The sequence below is a fragment of the Trachurus japonicus genome, chromosome 22, assembly GCF_045865225.1.
Source record: "Trachurus japonicus isolate A0001 chromosome 22, Traja_1.0".
Taxonomy (NCBI): domain Eukaryota; kingdom Metazoa; phylum Chordata; class Actinopteri; order Carangiformes; family Carangidae; genus Trachurus; species Trachurus japonicus.
In genome coordinates this window covers 12,288,600-12,304,580 of record NC_140928.1, presented here as the reverse complement: position 1 = coordinate 12,304,580, position 15,981 = coordinate 12,288,600, and the positions used below count along the sequence as shown (strand labels likewise).

The following is a 15,981-nucleotide window of genomic DNA, read 5'->3' as shown; positions in this document are numbered from 1 at the left end:
GTGGTTGTTGCTTAAGTTTTAAAGTTTTTTAAAGTCTTACATTGTGTTGACATCACCAAAAAAAGATGTAATCACTTTATCTCATGTGTAAAAGGTGTTTTTGTTTTGCCTTTACACCTGCTAATTAACTGCCCTGCTGGTTGTCAGAAGTGACAGCTTTCATTTTGCAGCCGGCAAAGATGAGTGGGCACTCGGTGACACAGGGAAACGGAGAGCGTCTCGCACACCACCCTTGGCGTGAGACACAGTATCTTTAAATGTGTTGCGAGAGCGTGTGTGCCTCGCCGTGTATTAAAACTGTTGTCAGAGTCCTCTGAGTGAAGTCACTGATAGCTCTTCTAGCTCATTCTTGGAATTCTTTCCAATGGAAACAATCCCATCGCTGATCCCAGTGTGTCGGTAGAGTCTGACCTGCCAACCCCTGAATTCTCCCTGACTCCCAACTATAGTCCACATTAACACTGTTTCTCTGTCACTCCTCCACACATAAACTCACACCAACCCCTTCATGTACCCATAACATAACCCCTCCCCCTCCTGTCTTGTCTGTCAAGAGGAGAAAAATAATGCTTATCCGATGAACTCTTTTTCCACTCCCTCCCCTCCTTTTACTTTTTGCTCCAACATAGTTGTTTTCTTGTTCTTTCTATTTTTCGCCGTCCCAGACTTTTATCCCATTCTGTTGTTTCAGCAAGTTTCCCATACTTACATGACAGTAGAAATGTACTCTGCATTCCCACAGAGCAGGTTATGTAATTTAAGTTAACATTTTATTACAAACAGTGCCCCTGCTCCTATAACCTTGCTATTTAAGCACTACAACCTTACTGTATAAGCCACCAAGGTTTACCCTGTGTGTGCATGCATAACTGTCTGTCTGTGTGTTTGTGCAAAGCGTGCAAACGAGTGTGTGTGCTTGGAGGTTTTATGTATAACCGTATCTGTTATTATGAGTGCCATGTGCGTAAGGGAAAGATTCTTTTCCCATGGTTCCTCAAGTGTGAGAAGAAAGTAGAGCTCTCAGGACATGAAGCAAAAACCCTGCTAGTTATTTATAACCTGTCTGGAGACGGCCCACCAACCGTAGACACATATCTGGCACTGTCAACAAGAGAAGAGCTAGAATAAGACATGCTGAGAGACATACAACAAGGAGGGAGGATTAAAAGGTGAAGGAGTCAGGAAAGGAAAAATTAGGATGTTGAGGTGGTAGAGCGCAAAGAACACCTTCGATGTAACATTAAACAGAAGTTGTCTCCCTTGGTGGCCAACTTAGATAAGCATTGGTGAGATGAGGTTAAAATGCAACCATAGCAAAAATGACAGTCTGGAACTTGCTTGGTGTCACCATGCCCTCATAATGTTCTTTTCCGAATGACATTACAAACAACATGCATGGAAAAAGTTGCATGACACCTCTGGAAGTCAGCGAGGCAAATCATTTTGTTGTACGATGTCCTTTCCCTGAATATATTTGACATTTGAAAACCCCACAGCGCCTTGTGATACATGGGTCCAGAAAAGAGGACCACAGAGTAGCGATTGCTATTCAAAACAAAGCCTCCACAGCTTCACAATTAATCAGCGCCAAGCACACTTGACGCTCTGCCAAACTGCTCTCTGTACCTGCACGTCTGCACACCAGCCTTTGAACACATAATGCAACTGTTGGACTCACAACTAATAGCACATATTTGGATGGATGAGTCTGAGCACCCTGGGACTCATTCTCTATTTAACAGGGTGATGTAAGGTGCGTCACCATCTCATCCTCGAGCTTTTATAGCTTTGATCAATACAAGTATTCAGGCGTCTGCTTTATACTGTACTTTTGTGTGTTAATGTGCTAAGCCACAGGCTGCTGCTCTTCCATAGGCTGTTGTTGATATAAATAGACAGCCTATGGCCCCGCTGCTCTACCCCTCATTGCCTTGAGATGAGGGTGGAAAAAGGGAAGAAACAGAGAGGGCGGTTGGGATCAGAGACACAGATGGAGATAAATTAGGAGATTAGGATGCAAAACTGGAGTTAGCAGCAGAAAAAAAAGAAGACAGGAATGTCATGTGCTGTAACAAGTGTGAGGGTGAGACAGGTCATCAACGTGAAGAGGAAGTGAAGTGAAAGAGAAGAAGACTCAAGCTAAATCATCCATGCCCCCTCTTTGAACTACCAAAAAAGCACACAAGGTCATTAGAGGCAAGAATGTTTAAAAAAGCAAACTAGATGAGTTCTTTTTTTTCCAATAAAGCCTTGTTAGAGTGCTATCAATAGACCCTATTCAAAATAAACCAAAACACAGTGTACAATGCCCGAAAAAAGTCACTCGCTAAAATGGACTTACATAAGTGGAACGGCATGTCTAACATGAATTAATGTCTCCGTGGTCTCTACGTTTATCTGGTAAATTGATCCAAACCTTCGTTGTAAAACAAGTTGCATTTAACTTGGCGTACCTCCCGTGTCGTCTTTGTCAAGAAAACATGAACATTAAAATGACTGTGATTCTTAGCAGAGGGCTTTAGATATTTGGAATTCTTAAAGGGAATATGATTAGGAGTACCCGATCATATTGCCTCTGTTAAATTAGCTTGGACAGGCGTCATTAATCATGTGGATATGCTTCTCTTTTGAAGGTGAGTTGGCACCAAACTGTAAAAAAAAAAAAAAAAAAAAAATTGAAAACTTGTTTCAAAGCAAAGTTTTTCCATTCGCCTCTGAAGTGATGCGTTGACCCTTGAGAAGTTTATACTGATAAAGCTATATAGTTCACTCAGTGTCTCAGATAAAGTGCATGCCATAGGGAGCAGGTCATGGAAAAGTCTTGAGTTTGACTAAGTGCACTCTCTCTTTTACCCTGTCTGTCACTCCTTCTCTACCTCACCCGCCACACACACACACACACACACACACACACATGCATACACACACACACACACAAGAGAGTACATGCTTGGATACACTCAGACACATTGACCAATCTACGCACTCACACATCACTGAATGCTGAGGTAATTTGTAACAGTAGAACAGCTCATAACTGTGGGTAAAAGAAACAAATGACACATGCTAGGATTTACACTACTTTAAAAGGCTATGTTGGGGGACTCAAGTCAAGAAGTTTATCATCAATACCATGCTTGAGATTTGAATGAGTTCTGACATATTATTAACACAGCGTAGGAACACTGCAACTTGAACAAAACCTCTCCAGAGGACAAATGAGCACAAAAGTAGTATTGTAATGAATCTATAGGTATGTATACCTGTCAGCGTTTACAGATATTCAGGCGACTAAAATGGGTAAACTTCCTGAAATGAAGTGGCTAGAGTCTGTTGACACAATGTGAAGCCAGCTGCTTATTCACTCTTTAAACCAAAGGGTATAATTGATGAACTTCTTCTCAGTGGAGGGTCCCAGACTTGTCTTGTTCATTGTTAACGTGCTGGTTAAAGGGATAGTGTTTTATTAGTCAATTGGATAAATTACTAAAATTCTAAAAGTTAATCTAAATAATAATGCTTTAAATTCTACTTGTCTATTACTACATACCTTATTATTATTCTGTTTTAGGATAAATAGTACTGCCTTTTAATTCACTGCATTTATCCGACAAATAGTTGCAGTTTACTCATAGAATTTCATGAATTATTAAAGATTTAACTTCCCGGCATTGTAAAGTTGTTGAAAGCTGTAGCAGCACCATCTCCAACAGCCATTAATGCAACTGTCATATCAATAATCAAATAATATGATGTAGGCTATAAAACTGAAATGATCCATGCCTTTTCCCCCAGTTGTCTACCCCTCTCCCTTTGCACTATCCTCCTAAACTTAATGTATATTTTGACTGCTTTTGGTATAATGAATATTAAAACACACACACTTCAGCATGTGAAATCCACATAAAACTCAGCGTGAAGGCACATCTCTGCACCATGGATCCATACATCCATGCTCTACACTCACAATGGCTAATGCTTTCAGTTTGCACAAACAGCGCCTCCTGCTGGCGTCTGGAGGAAATGGCATCAGGTGAGAGGTTGACTGTGTTAGCTGCCAAACGACAAGGCGGCTACACACTTTTTGCTGCAGTTTAAATGCCAAGTAAATGCGTCTAAAGAAAACTAAATTTGCCGCGGCTAACTCGGCTGATATCTCGCGCAAGGCCGTCGATGTGAGGCAACAACGTCTGGTGACGTTTGGTGACGTCAGTTGTTGATAAGCTTCGGTAGTTATCTGACGTTAGCTGTTAGCTGCTAGTTAGCTTGACCAGTTGCTATTATGTCGCAACCGAGTATTTGGACTCACCGGAGCTAACGCAGCTAGCTCATCTCAAACAAACTTTGATTCCGGAGGAGGAAAAAAAAAAAAACGCAAAAGGTGGGTATGTTGTCATGTCAACAGTGTAAAGTAACGGGTGCTCGGTGCTTTAGCAATATGAGCAAAAATAACGTCGGCTAACATGTGCTAACGTTACACTTGTGTTGTATGTTAACCTCAGATGTGGCTTTCCGAGATTAGCATTCACGTTGTTGTTTGTGTCAGCCTGGTTGTTTCTGTATTAATATAACATGCACTGCACCGACAGTAAACAGCTTTGCGCGGGTCATTTTTTGCATAAAGGGCAAACGTTATTTGCCGCCTGCACAACTTTATGGCTGAGTGATGCAAAGTTTTCAAGTTACAGTATAGGAGTGAAAATCGTTTATTAATGTCGCTTTGAGCTGGCCATGATCGATGAAACTGGGTGGATACTCATAACGTTAGGACATGTTGTCTTATCATTAGCCTCGCATGCTGCCATGCAGTCGTATCTCACCGTTATATTTTTAGGGCAGTCACTTATTTGCATTCAAGTAATTATTTACGAAGCAACATGCAAACCGAAGGGATGATTATTGACAGACAGGATGTGGTATGTCTCGTTTTAAGGCCTGTTTGTGTAACGACTTAGTTTAAAGTTAAACTTTGGCTAACCCTTGTCGACTCGCTGGTTAAAGTCCTTCATCTTTCTTTGCTCCACCTGCATAATGGAAAATGAGTGTAGGGTGAATAATTGTAGTATATAGATACTTCTTGATGAGATTGCATCCGTGAGGCGTGGTCCATTCAGTCATCATTGAATTCATTGACCTAGTAGACTGTGAGGGTGCATGATGCATTCACTGTTGGTGTGCACCTTGATCCCAAACTCACTGCTCAGCCAACTATGGCTTTAGGGGCCACTTCAGACACATGCACTTAGATAATGCAAGAATGTATGTCACAGAGTATGTGATCTACTTTTTCACTGATAAAGTGTGTCCAAGCAAATTTCCTTCAGTACGATAAATAGCAATTTCTGACAGTTAGCCTAAATTAAATCCAACCTTTATTCACTGTACAGCCTACCCATGGCACAATACATACTTTTAGTGATGGGGCCATTCAATAATATTATGCATTCTTCTTCTATGTTAAATATATCATGAAATTATACCGATGGGAAATTAGCTTGAACACACTTTATGATACAAAGACTTGTTTAGACTGCATTAATGTCAGTACATATTCTGAAATATTGCAATATGTTGGAATACTGTAAGTGATATATTACAGCATTATTATTAATGATATAGCGGTACACGGTTGATGCAACATCCAAGATAACACTATTTGTGCAATCTGAAAAAAGGGTTTATCATTGGTTTGGGGCTCCAAAACATAAAACTACTGCCACCACCAAAAGCTCTATTGTTACATCACTTGAATCAATACAGTCTCATGCCGTAAAATATTTATCTATATTTTCTTACACCCCTTGGAATTTAGGTTATTTTCATGATTTATTAATTGGTTCACTGTGTTTCTTAATCATTCTTATAGTGCCACAATTTGTGTATTCAAGCAGAAATATCAAAGGATATCAAATCCTCCAAAGTTTTTAACCAGCTTTAGAAATAATGCTTATAACACCTATAACAATGTGTTGATTATCAAAAGTAGCTGTGGATTAAGATTAACCTACCAACTGAGGTATTATTGCAGCTTTTGATATGTCAAGAAGATTCAAGAAATTGAATCGGTTTGCGAATGTTGGGTTATAACAGGTTGGTTAGTTCTGTTCTGGAGGAGATTGTGGTCACTCTCCGTTGCCAACAAATAGGTACACCTGAACTTGCAGTTTAATCATCTATTTCATCCCTCCTCTCCCTCCATTCGTCTTTAGCACACACGTACACAAACACACCACTTAAGCACACTGTTTAGCCTAGACATGCTTGACCTCTTCGCTCTGCTTTTCTCTGTTGGGATGTCTGGTCTTGGCTTAAAGCGAGGAATGCGAAACGATTGCCAGAGAATTCAGACTTGGACAATGAGGAGTATGCTGTGCATTGCCTGTGGTGGTGGTGTGTTTGGGGAAGTGCTTTCAGGATCATTACTATGGTGATTAAATAAATGTTAAACCAGCCCAGATGGAGGGGACTAAATCAAACTCACAAGGGGTACAAGCCTCGGAGTTTGAAAACAAAAGCGTTTCTGTGGATGCCTGACATAATTAGCGGTAGGTCCCTCGTGCCCTCGTCAAGCAGGAAACAAACATGTTTATTTAACATTTTAATGTTCATAATTCCATTCACTTCTCACGGCTCTTCCTCCAGGTGCGTCGTGTCTCTGCGTTGCATGTGTGAATCGGCTTGCTTGATTGTTCCAGCAGCCACCCAAGGGTGTGTGTGTGTTTTTTTTTTTTTTTTTACTGTGTGTGGGGACATAGCCTAATTGTGGCAACTGTGCTGAGCAAGCCTGTTTCCTCACCTCTGTTGTGCCTCACATTTTCCGTTGTTAAAGCCAGTAACCCTTAAACCCTTATTGCCAGCGTAATCATGCACGCAAACACACTTGCATTTTTTAAATGCACCTTCAGCCACTTTCCCCTCCGCCGCCGTGAGATTTGCTGCGTCATGGTGCCGCAGAGGTTGTCAACGAGTGCGAGATGATAGGTGTGTTGTTGGGGGCAGGTAGTCCAAACCAAAGGCCTGTGCAAACATAATAGTAATTGAGGTGGAAAGGTGTGAACCACAGTTCATATCAGAGAAGAAAACACCTGTTGGAAGAAATGACTCCTTGCAGCATCAGCTCAGACTCTGCGTCAGCAAGGCCAGGGTGTAATTAGATCAAGACTCACTGCACTTCCCCTTTTAACCTTCACCTCTTGTAATCAACTGGTTCTTTATTAGTGAATCACATTTTTCTGAACGTGTATTTAATTTCTTTTATATTCATATATACACTAGATCCAGATGCAACTTACATAAATAGACGTGGTCACTGTTTTTCAGAGAGAGTCAGTTCAAGTGTATTTAACATTGACATTTAATTGACTTGCTCAAGGGCACTTTAACCACTAAGAGATTGTTATTCATCCCTTGCAGCAGAATTTATTGTTGTGCTTTGACTACAATGTATTTGGACTTTGCTCAGTGTCTGTATGGATACTTTTTAAAGGCCCCGCACTAGGGACTATATGGGGTCACCAGAGTCTGTGAACTAATGCACAACAAAGCAGGTGCAATAAGATTAGCAGGACAGTTGGGGAGATGTCAGTCAAGCACACAGTAAGTTGCAACACCACTGTCAAGCACACCGCAGTTATGTAGGGATTTTCACCAGACACATATTCCACGCGTGTTACATTACCATTGGAGGCTGAAGTGGTGATGTCACTGAAATGACAAGGCATCCTCATTGCTATGTCCAGATGAGCCCCTTTAAACTGATCGGATATGTCATGGACAATTGAAGGTCCTGTTACGTGGTTTTCAGTTTCAGGAGTATTACAGGATGACTTCACTTCCCTTATAGATCTAATAACCAGGAGTTATTTCTGCTATGTCGCAGCTACTGTTACACAACCTGCTTAAGCAATGTGCTGTCTATTTAAATGTTTTCCATTGACTGTAGTAATTATATCTGTGGTTGTCTGAGTTGGTGTGTATTCTTACTCAAAATCAGTAGTTGCTTCAACATTTTTTATATTGCTTAGTCATGCTTACAACAGTGTGAGTGATAAGTGGTTTACAGGCTTGTAATCAATCATTGGGGTAATGATCTAACTAAGATTCTATCAGATATCTCTATCACAGCACAGTAAAGTTCATGAGTTCAGTTGTACCTTCATAAGTGTATCATGTAATTTTTAGTTTCACTCCTAATGACAGGGTTGCTGGCACGCAGAGATAGCTGCTATAGTTTTGAGTATTCTTCCACCACATAAATAAATCCCTCATGGAGGTTTTGTTATATTTTTGCATTTATTTTAACTTATCAAGCCAAGCAAAAGCCCAGTTTTTATTTAAATGACCACAACTAATTAGAAAAGCTTGTTGCATTGCAAGTGTGCATTCTGAGTTAGTCTATAAAGATACTTCCTGGACTCTTGACCAATGGGATTGATGAATTTGGATGAAACCCTCTATCCCAGTAATAGTGCAGGATAATGAATTATTGAAATGGCAATGTGGCCAAGTGTAATGTCAAATTTGCAATTTACATAAATTGTCACATTGTAGATTTTATGGAAAATCTAAACATTATGGAGGAGAGATAGAAGCTGTTGCTGGCAAAACGCTAGAGTACAAGTGTACATGATAAACACTGACAGTCACAACACTTAATAAGAAATGTGTACACTTTCATTTACACCTTGATTCTCACCTTGCATTGTGTGAATAAAGATTTGTAGCTTTTAGTGGATGTACTTGTGATATTTTATTACCGTGTTTTCTGTCAAAGACGTCAGAAATGTGATTAAAAGTTTACGCCAGTGTACAGACTGTACGCTCAGTAAATCATTTCAAAGCCACAGCCACAGCCACACTTGATTTAGTGACCGTGCACCCACGATTTGTTACCCACAGTCAGAAAGGTTGTATTTACATTCCACACCAGGAATGTCTGCCCTGGATTTTCCACTGTTTGTGGGAAAATATGTCAGAAGAACAACAGAACAGCAGGCTTTGCTATTGATGAGAGTGTCGATAATCCTGTTTGTTTCATGTTACAGAGTTGCTCCACTTCAGCTCCTTTCCATAGTGGAGATACAAGTCAGGAGTAAATTCCATAAACATCATCAGTTTTTCCCCTTCTCTTAATACAACAGCTTCAGCTCGGGCCTTGACGGCTTTAGCCAGTTTAATTTATCAAGTCGTGACTTATTTTCAGGCTGATCTTGTCTCATTCATCTCTCCACAGATGGCTGTGTCGGTGCGTGGCCTGTACTTCATGATTACCCTGTTTTTGGGTAGTTTCTTTGGAAGCATCTTCATGCTGGGTCCAGTTTTGCCCCTGATGCTGCTGTCTCCCGCCTGGTACCGCTGGATCACCGACCGCATCGTCGCCACCTGGCTCACCCTGCCTGTGGTCTGTACACCAGCCTAGCCTTTACTTAGCCTATCTGTGTGCGTGCCAGATGGTCTTAAATTACCTGTGTTTAACACGGTCACGATAATCTGCGTCACCGCCGGCGTCTTATTTATGCCTCCCTATTTAATCAGATTTTATTTTTGTCAGAAGTACACTTGATTTTTCCAGATGCCCTTGAGCTCAATAACGCAGATCTTGTTTATAGTGACCCCCAACAACTGATTGCGTTATTTATTTATTTATTTATTTTTGTCTGACTCTTTTCTCTCTCTCTCTCCTAAATTTCCCTCACCGCCTTTCCTCTTCCCAGTCCCTCCTCTCTCCCTCTACATCCATTTTTAAATTCTCATTCTTTTCTCCCCTTGATCACGCACCTTCCGACTTATATCCTCAATCTCTCACCCTCGCTATTCTTTCCATCCCGTCTCTTGCACTTTGTCTCTTATCCTCCATCCATCCCCACATCTCTCCTCTCTGTAGTCCTTGCTGGAGCTGGTGTTTGGGGTGAAGGTGGTAATAACAGGTGATGGGTTCATTCCCGGGGAGCGCAGTGTGATCATCATGAACCACCGTACGCGTCTGGACTGGATGTTCCTTTGGTGTTGCCTGCTCAGGTACAGCTACCTTCGTCTGGAGAAGATCTGCCTCAAGGCTGCCCTCAAGGCCGTGCCCGGCTTCGGTGGGTATTATACAGGAGGTGGCGTACCTGTACACTCTGTCAAACTTGCACACCTCTGCATACTAAGGTGCTTGGCGCAGCTTTTCCTCAAAAGCATTAGTGCAAAGCAGAGTACTTTTTTTAAGAGCAGGAGGAGGATTTCCAGAAGCAGATTATTGCAGAACATAGGTACGCTAATGCAAAAGGCCCAGTCGCAGGTCTCATGAGGACGTTTCCTGAGAAACTTTTTTTTCCCTGACTGCTTTGAAAACTCTTGCAGAATCAGTTGCACATGAGAAAGTAATCGATTACACATGTGAAGACTTTGAATGTATTTTCCAGGCTGGGCGATGCAGGTGGCCTGCTTTGTCTTCATCCAGCGCCGTTGGGAGAGTGACAAGAAACACTTGGAGAACATGCTGGACTACTTCTGTGACATCAGAGAGCCTCTGCAGCTGCTGCTGTTCCCAGAGGGCACAGACCTCACCGGTGAGAAGTAAAGAAGGCATCACTCCATCCACGGAGAAAACAAATCGCCCACATATCAGTTGTTTGCAGAATGCATTGCCCACCGACCGGTTTCTCCGGCTCAGTATGACCCTACACCTGTCTGACGCCTTTGCGCTGACACTGTTACGCAAACACAATTTCAAAGTGATAAAGTGTAGCCAAATCACTTGCCACACACCTGGCACAGTCATTTGTGCAAGAATGCTCTGATCTCTCAATCCAAGCGATGGTGACACCAGTGTCCAAAGCTCTTTTGGATCACAATTAAGCCAATCAAAGTCCCGAGTAGCTGTTCTCAGAGAGGCTTAACTTCTCTTTACATATTATGATGTCATGGTGGGGGTCTAGAGTAGTTACATCATAATTGGCCTGAAGCTTTAGTGCATTAAAAACCCTTTCACTATAGATATTGTGTGTTTGCATGCACACACGTCTGCATTTAATCCTCTTAAACCCTCGCAGCCTAATTTGACGCAAGAAACAAGGAATGTGTACTGTACGTTGTGATGTCTTATATGGAACTTATCCTGCTCCCTTATTTATCCCTTATTCAAGAAACACACACGCATGCCTCCATGTACAGGATCAGGTTCTGTGTGCGCTTAAGACCCTTTTGAAATGAAACCCCTCTGAGGCTTGTGTGCATTGACTGGGAGGTTGTATAATAATCACAACTTAGAGGTCCGTCCATGGTTCTGTGCAACTGCCAAGTCTGTCCGAAGGAGCTCCTTGTTGCATAATGTGACTGATGAGTCATGATGTAGTTTACACATTCCTGAGGAATTAGTCGGTTAATAAACACTCATCTTTCCTGTGTTTATGTGCTCCTGTGGTTTATACAAAATGTGTAAGCGTTTGTCACAGGAGGATGTATTTCATAAATGTAGTCATATCCCGTAACCAACGTGGCTGTTGTTGTTGTTATCATTATCGTTACTACTGTTGGTTAGGGTTAGGTCATGCTACTGTTATTTTTGCTACATTTCTAACATCATCTCTAATAGTTTATTTGGTGACTGTAGCAACCAGGCATTTCACTGCCGAATCTCTGTCTTCTGCAGAAAATACAAGAGCGAGGAGTGATACCTTTGCTGCTCAGAACAACCTGCCAAAACTGGAGTACGTGCTCCATCCCCGAACCACTGGATTCACCTTTATTGTGGACAGACTACGTAAAGGTGAGCTGTTTCTCAAATCATGAAATGTCTATATTGACCAAAACAATGGTCCACAAAATCTGCTGAAGATGTTATTGGTTGGCAGCCAAACAGGCAGATACGTCTATGTGCTCATTATTCTCTAATAATTAGTATGATTTGGTTGTGAGTGGGACACAAAGCCTGTCATCATTAAGAAAGTGTTTTATCAGCGTAACCAAGTGACAGTTAAAAGCCAACTTAATGCCTGTAGTTTTTCCACTGATACTGTTTGTAGAAGAGGGATCATGGCTGCTATTTTTCCCCGTGTCAGACGTATGTTTCATCCTACTGCCAGCCATTACAGCACCCTTCAGATTCTCAGGTTTCCCTATGAGCTAATTCTGGCAGCCCTCCAGAGCTTCTTAAATACCACCTCTGGCCCTGTTGTCTCTAAGCCCACCGGTCCACGATGCTGAGCATGGCACTAACTCTTCCAAGCAGGTGTTGTGAATCAGTGTGATGTCATCAGTCTTAACTAATTCTCCCCTCTCTGCACCACTGACAGACATGCTGTGTATGTTGCCTTTTGTTCAAGTCCACGGTGCCCCTCTGAGCTCTATTTTTACCGTCATGGAGCTGAGCTGTGCAGGAGCAGGCGCTGGCAGGTGTCATCCTGTCCACTTGATACCTCATTGAATTCTCCCCGTGTGTTGTAAGGGCACTGTGGTTAACTGAGGATGGTATAGAGCTCATATTATAGTTCTGAAGGCAGAGAGGGGATGAAGCCCTAAGGCCCTGGATAATTAGAGATACGTGTGTATTTGACTTAAGAGCTGTGCTTTTTAGGTGTTATTCACCGTGTGATTAACCGGTGTGGTTGTTGAAATAATTAGCGTGTTGTGTCATGTCTGGAACTGCACACTTGGTTTAGAGTAAGTTGAGGAAACCTGTTGTTTTGTTGAATCTTGATATCCTGATTGAGTATTATGCATTTTTTAAGTTGGTAGTTTTGGAGTCTAAATTAGCTTCTACTTTTCCAAACTAGATTGTATTGTGTCTTTTGATGACTCACGAATTGTGTCCTTTCTATAGGAGACAACCTTGATGCCGTCCATGACATCACAGTGGCCTATCCCAAGAACATCCCTCAGACAGAACGCCATCTCATCATGGGGCTTTTCCCCCGTGAGATCCACTTTCACGTCCGCCGCTACCCAGTGGCTTCGCTGCCCTCCTCATCCTCAGACCTCGAGTCCTGGTGCCGAGAACGCTGGGCTGAGAAGGAGATCCGTCTCCGTGACTTCTACTCAGGTCAGCCCCGCGGCTTCGACAGGGACGGCGTTGCACGAGTGCCACCTTGTAAGTCAGAGCTGCGAGTGGCTCTGATCAAAGCCGCCTCGCTCCTCTACTGGAGCGTCTTCATTGCGTTTTGCTTCACCGGCCTGTGGATGTGGCCGTCATTCAGGCTTTATTTCCTGGTCATGGTCGGAGTGTTTATGGCCCAGCAGAAGCTGGTCGGAGGGCTGGAGCTGCTGGAGCTGTCCTGCCATCGATACTGGAAGTCCATGGCTGCCGACGTGGGAGAGAAGAACAAGGTGCTGGATGGGAAGATGCAGTGAAGGTGAAGAGACGGCTCACGGGACAATGACATATTTCCACCTGTTCTCAGCAAGGACAGTGAGGATTGCGTTGTCTTTGGTCTGCTCAGTCCAGAGGGCTGGAGGATCCCTCAGAGGGACCCAGTGCTCCATGCCTTAGAAAGGGAGTAGTAAATGCACCTCCTATGCATGGCTTCAGCGGAGAGAGCTTACCTTTCTGTTGAAGAAGAAAAAAAAGAGGAATGTTATGTGCATTTATATCTGTGTTGGGTTCCAGGAATTCATCGTACATTTACGTGTCAACTGCCCTGTGTTTCTCTTTGTGTATAATCACTGTTAATTAGCTTGCTTCTGTTTTATGTTGTCGGTGGTAGGGTCGTTTGTTGAGATCATCACTGTGGACATGTGTCATGAAACAATACTGTTGGTATTTTTTTTTTTATACTGTAGCCATGTCCTTGAAATTGGTTTTATTGTATGTTATGTTGCCCTTTGTTTTATATCAGTGTCATAAATTATGGAGCAGAGCCATAGTACAGACCACCTGTACATATGATGACTTGACTCTAACCAGTTTTCAAATCAGCACTGTAGTTAGCTGGATAATTGTAGTTGGCTGGGTTGGACAAATGGAATTAGTTTAATGAATCAGTTTCCATTGATAGTCTCCAGCAAGGAAAAGAAAAGACAAATATAATTCCAAGAGAATTATTGAGGAGTATACAGGTATATATGTACCACTGTTTACCTTTAATGGGTATAATTACCCTTTTATACAAACCGGGGAACAAACTTTCCCACTTAGTCCTTTTGAGATAACTTGTGCGATGCTGTTTATTACTGTAAACATACATTATGTTATTCTGCTTGTTTGCTCAAGTAGCTTTTGCACATAAAAGCCAAAGGTGAGAAAAGCAGACGTGATGTAAAATAGGGTAACCAACCAAAACCGAATGTAGTCCGTTTTGTCAGGAAAGGGGCAGCTTCACCAACCATAACCGAGGTTTCTCTGCAGCTACGTGGAGACGACACTCGTAATCATCAACTCATCAAGGTCAAAGATCTTCTCTTTGGATAACTGTAGAAGCAGATGAGCTTTGTGCCCTTTATGGCAATGGAGGGATGCCTCGCAGAGAGGCAGGATGTGGGTGGTGCAGAGGTGGAAGAATGTCCTGTTGGGACAACATTACCCTTCGATGTGCAGGGTGGCACAGAGGCCCAGACTTGGAGTGGAAAACTGGCGCTGGACTCGACCTAATCCAAAAAAGCCCTGTAATGCCCACCTCTGCCTGTGTCACTCTAGAGGACTGGCATTGATGCGCCTGCTAAACTCAATTAGCAAGTGACAGCTGAGAAAGCTTCTCCAATTGTGCCAAAAAAGGACAGAAATGGAAACGAGATTGGAGTGGCGCTTCATTCAGCCGCTCTTTTAGTCACTGTCTCTCTTCACCACTGAGCTCAATGCCATTTCAAACCAACAAGTTAATTCTGGGAGTCAGGGAATATTTGTGTCTTTTGGACAATCTCTAGCAGTTTCAGTAACACTGTGCAGTGCGTGATCTAGCTGTCCACCTCAAACCCCGTTCTGTAAGATAAATGTCTTTCATGGTCAACTACACGGTAGTAAGGTGGCTGTAGCATTTTTCTTGTTTATACGAATCTGCAGCTCCTGTAGTTAAAAGTGTAGAAGGGGCTGTTTCCAGTCACTGTGATCAGCTGTGTTAACAATCTTATCATCAGCATGTTGTAGTTTACAAAACCTGATAACTATCTCCATTTTCCTCAATCAAATCCCCATCGGAAACCCCTGAACCAGCTACAATCTCCATGTTTTACTTGTTCAGTCGTGCTGTTTTTCTGTTGCTCATTTTACAATCACTTGCCGATGCTGGACCTCTTAAAAGTCACTGTCCTCAGGTAAACACAGTGGACACTGTTACAAGTCAGTCTCTTAAAGGAAGAAATATATATCTGAATAAATATACTATATCAACTCCTTCATGTTTCCAGATGTTGTTCTTTCAAGGCGAATGGTTAAACGACCTCTTTGCCCTTTGGAGGTAAAGGTTTTCATTAGACTTGACAGTGTCATCATCGGTTTGAAATGTTACTCACCCGGCCGATACGAGTGTGACGTTATTCCATTACATAGAATATGTGACAGGTTTTTCTTGTTTGATTTCATTCATCATTCCACTCACGTACCGTAGAGCAACACCCCCGTTACTTCGTGATATGTTTTCACACTGACATTTTTAGTTGCTGCAGGGTGTCTTGTGCGTTGTCTCGGCAGTGCTTTAATCTAAAATGCACTGTAACAATCAGCACACTGCAGTGAATGAGTCAACAAGACCTTCAATGCTCGTGTTACACAACACTGAGGCTATAGTTTGCCTTGTCTGTTTTGTACACACACACACACACACACACACATACGTTCTAGTCTACCATAGACAACTAAAAAGGTCAGGAGCTTTGAAGGTGAAGTGCAGTCGCCATAGTAACTAATGTTGACTCCCCTGTCTCCTAGCAACCGGATGTGGAGTGATGTCAATGGAAAGCATGCTATTTTCTCCTGCTGACAGAATGATGTCACTCCTTTGTGTGTGTGTGAGAGAGGGAGAGAGAAAGAGAGAGATGGAGTGGTGGAAAGAAGTTTATTTCTATATTCTA

General features: G+C 42.3%; 1 protein-coding gene across 1 annotated transcript; it reads left to right on the top strand.

Moving 5' to 3' along the window:
• The first annotated feature begins 4,034 nt into the window (after positions 1 to 4,034).
• On the top strand, positions 4,035 to 15,304 carry lclat1 (lysocardiolipin acyltransferase 1). Its single transcript, XM_085768485.1, has 6 exons — positions 4,035 to 4,381; positions 9,233 to 9,400; positions 9,884 to 10,082; positions 10,404 to 10,550; positions 11,633 to 11,749; positions 12,803 to 15,304. Exons 2-6 carry the CDS (start codon positions 9,233 to 9,235, stop codon positions 13,327 to 13,329), a joined length of 1,158 nt encoding a protein of 385 aa, XP_085624611.1. The 5' UTR covers positions 4,035 to 4,381; the 3' UTR covers positions 13,330 to 15,304.
• Positions 15,305 to 15,981: the final 677 nt, after the last annotated feature.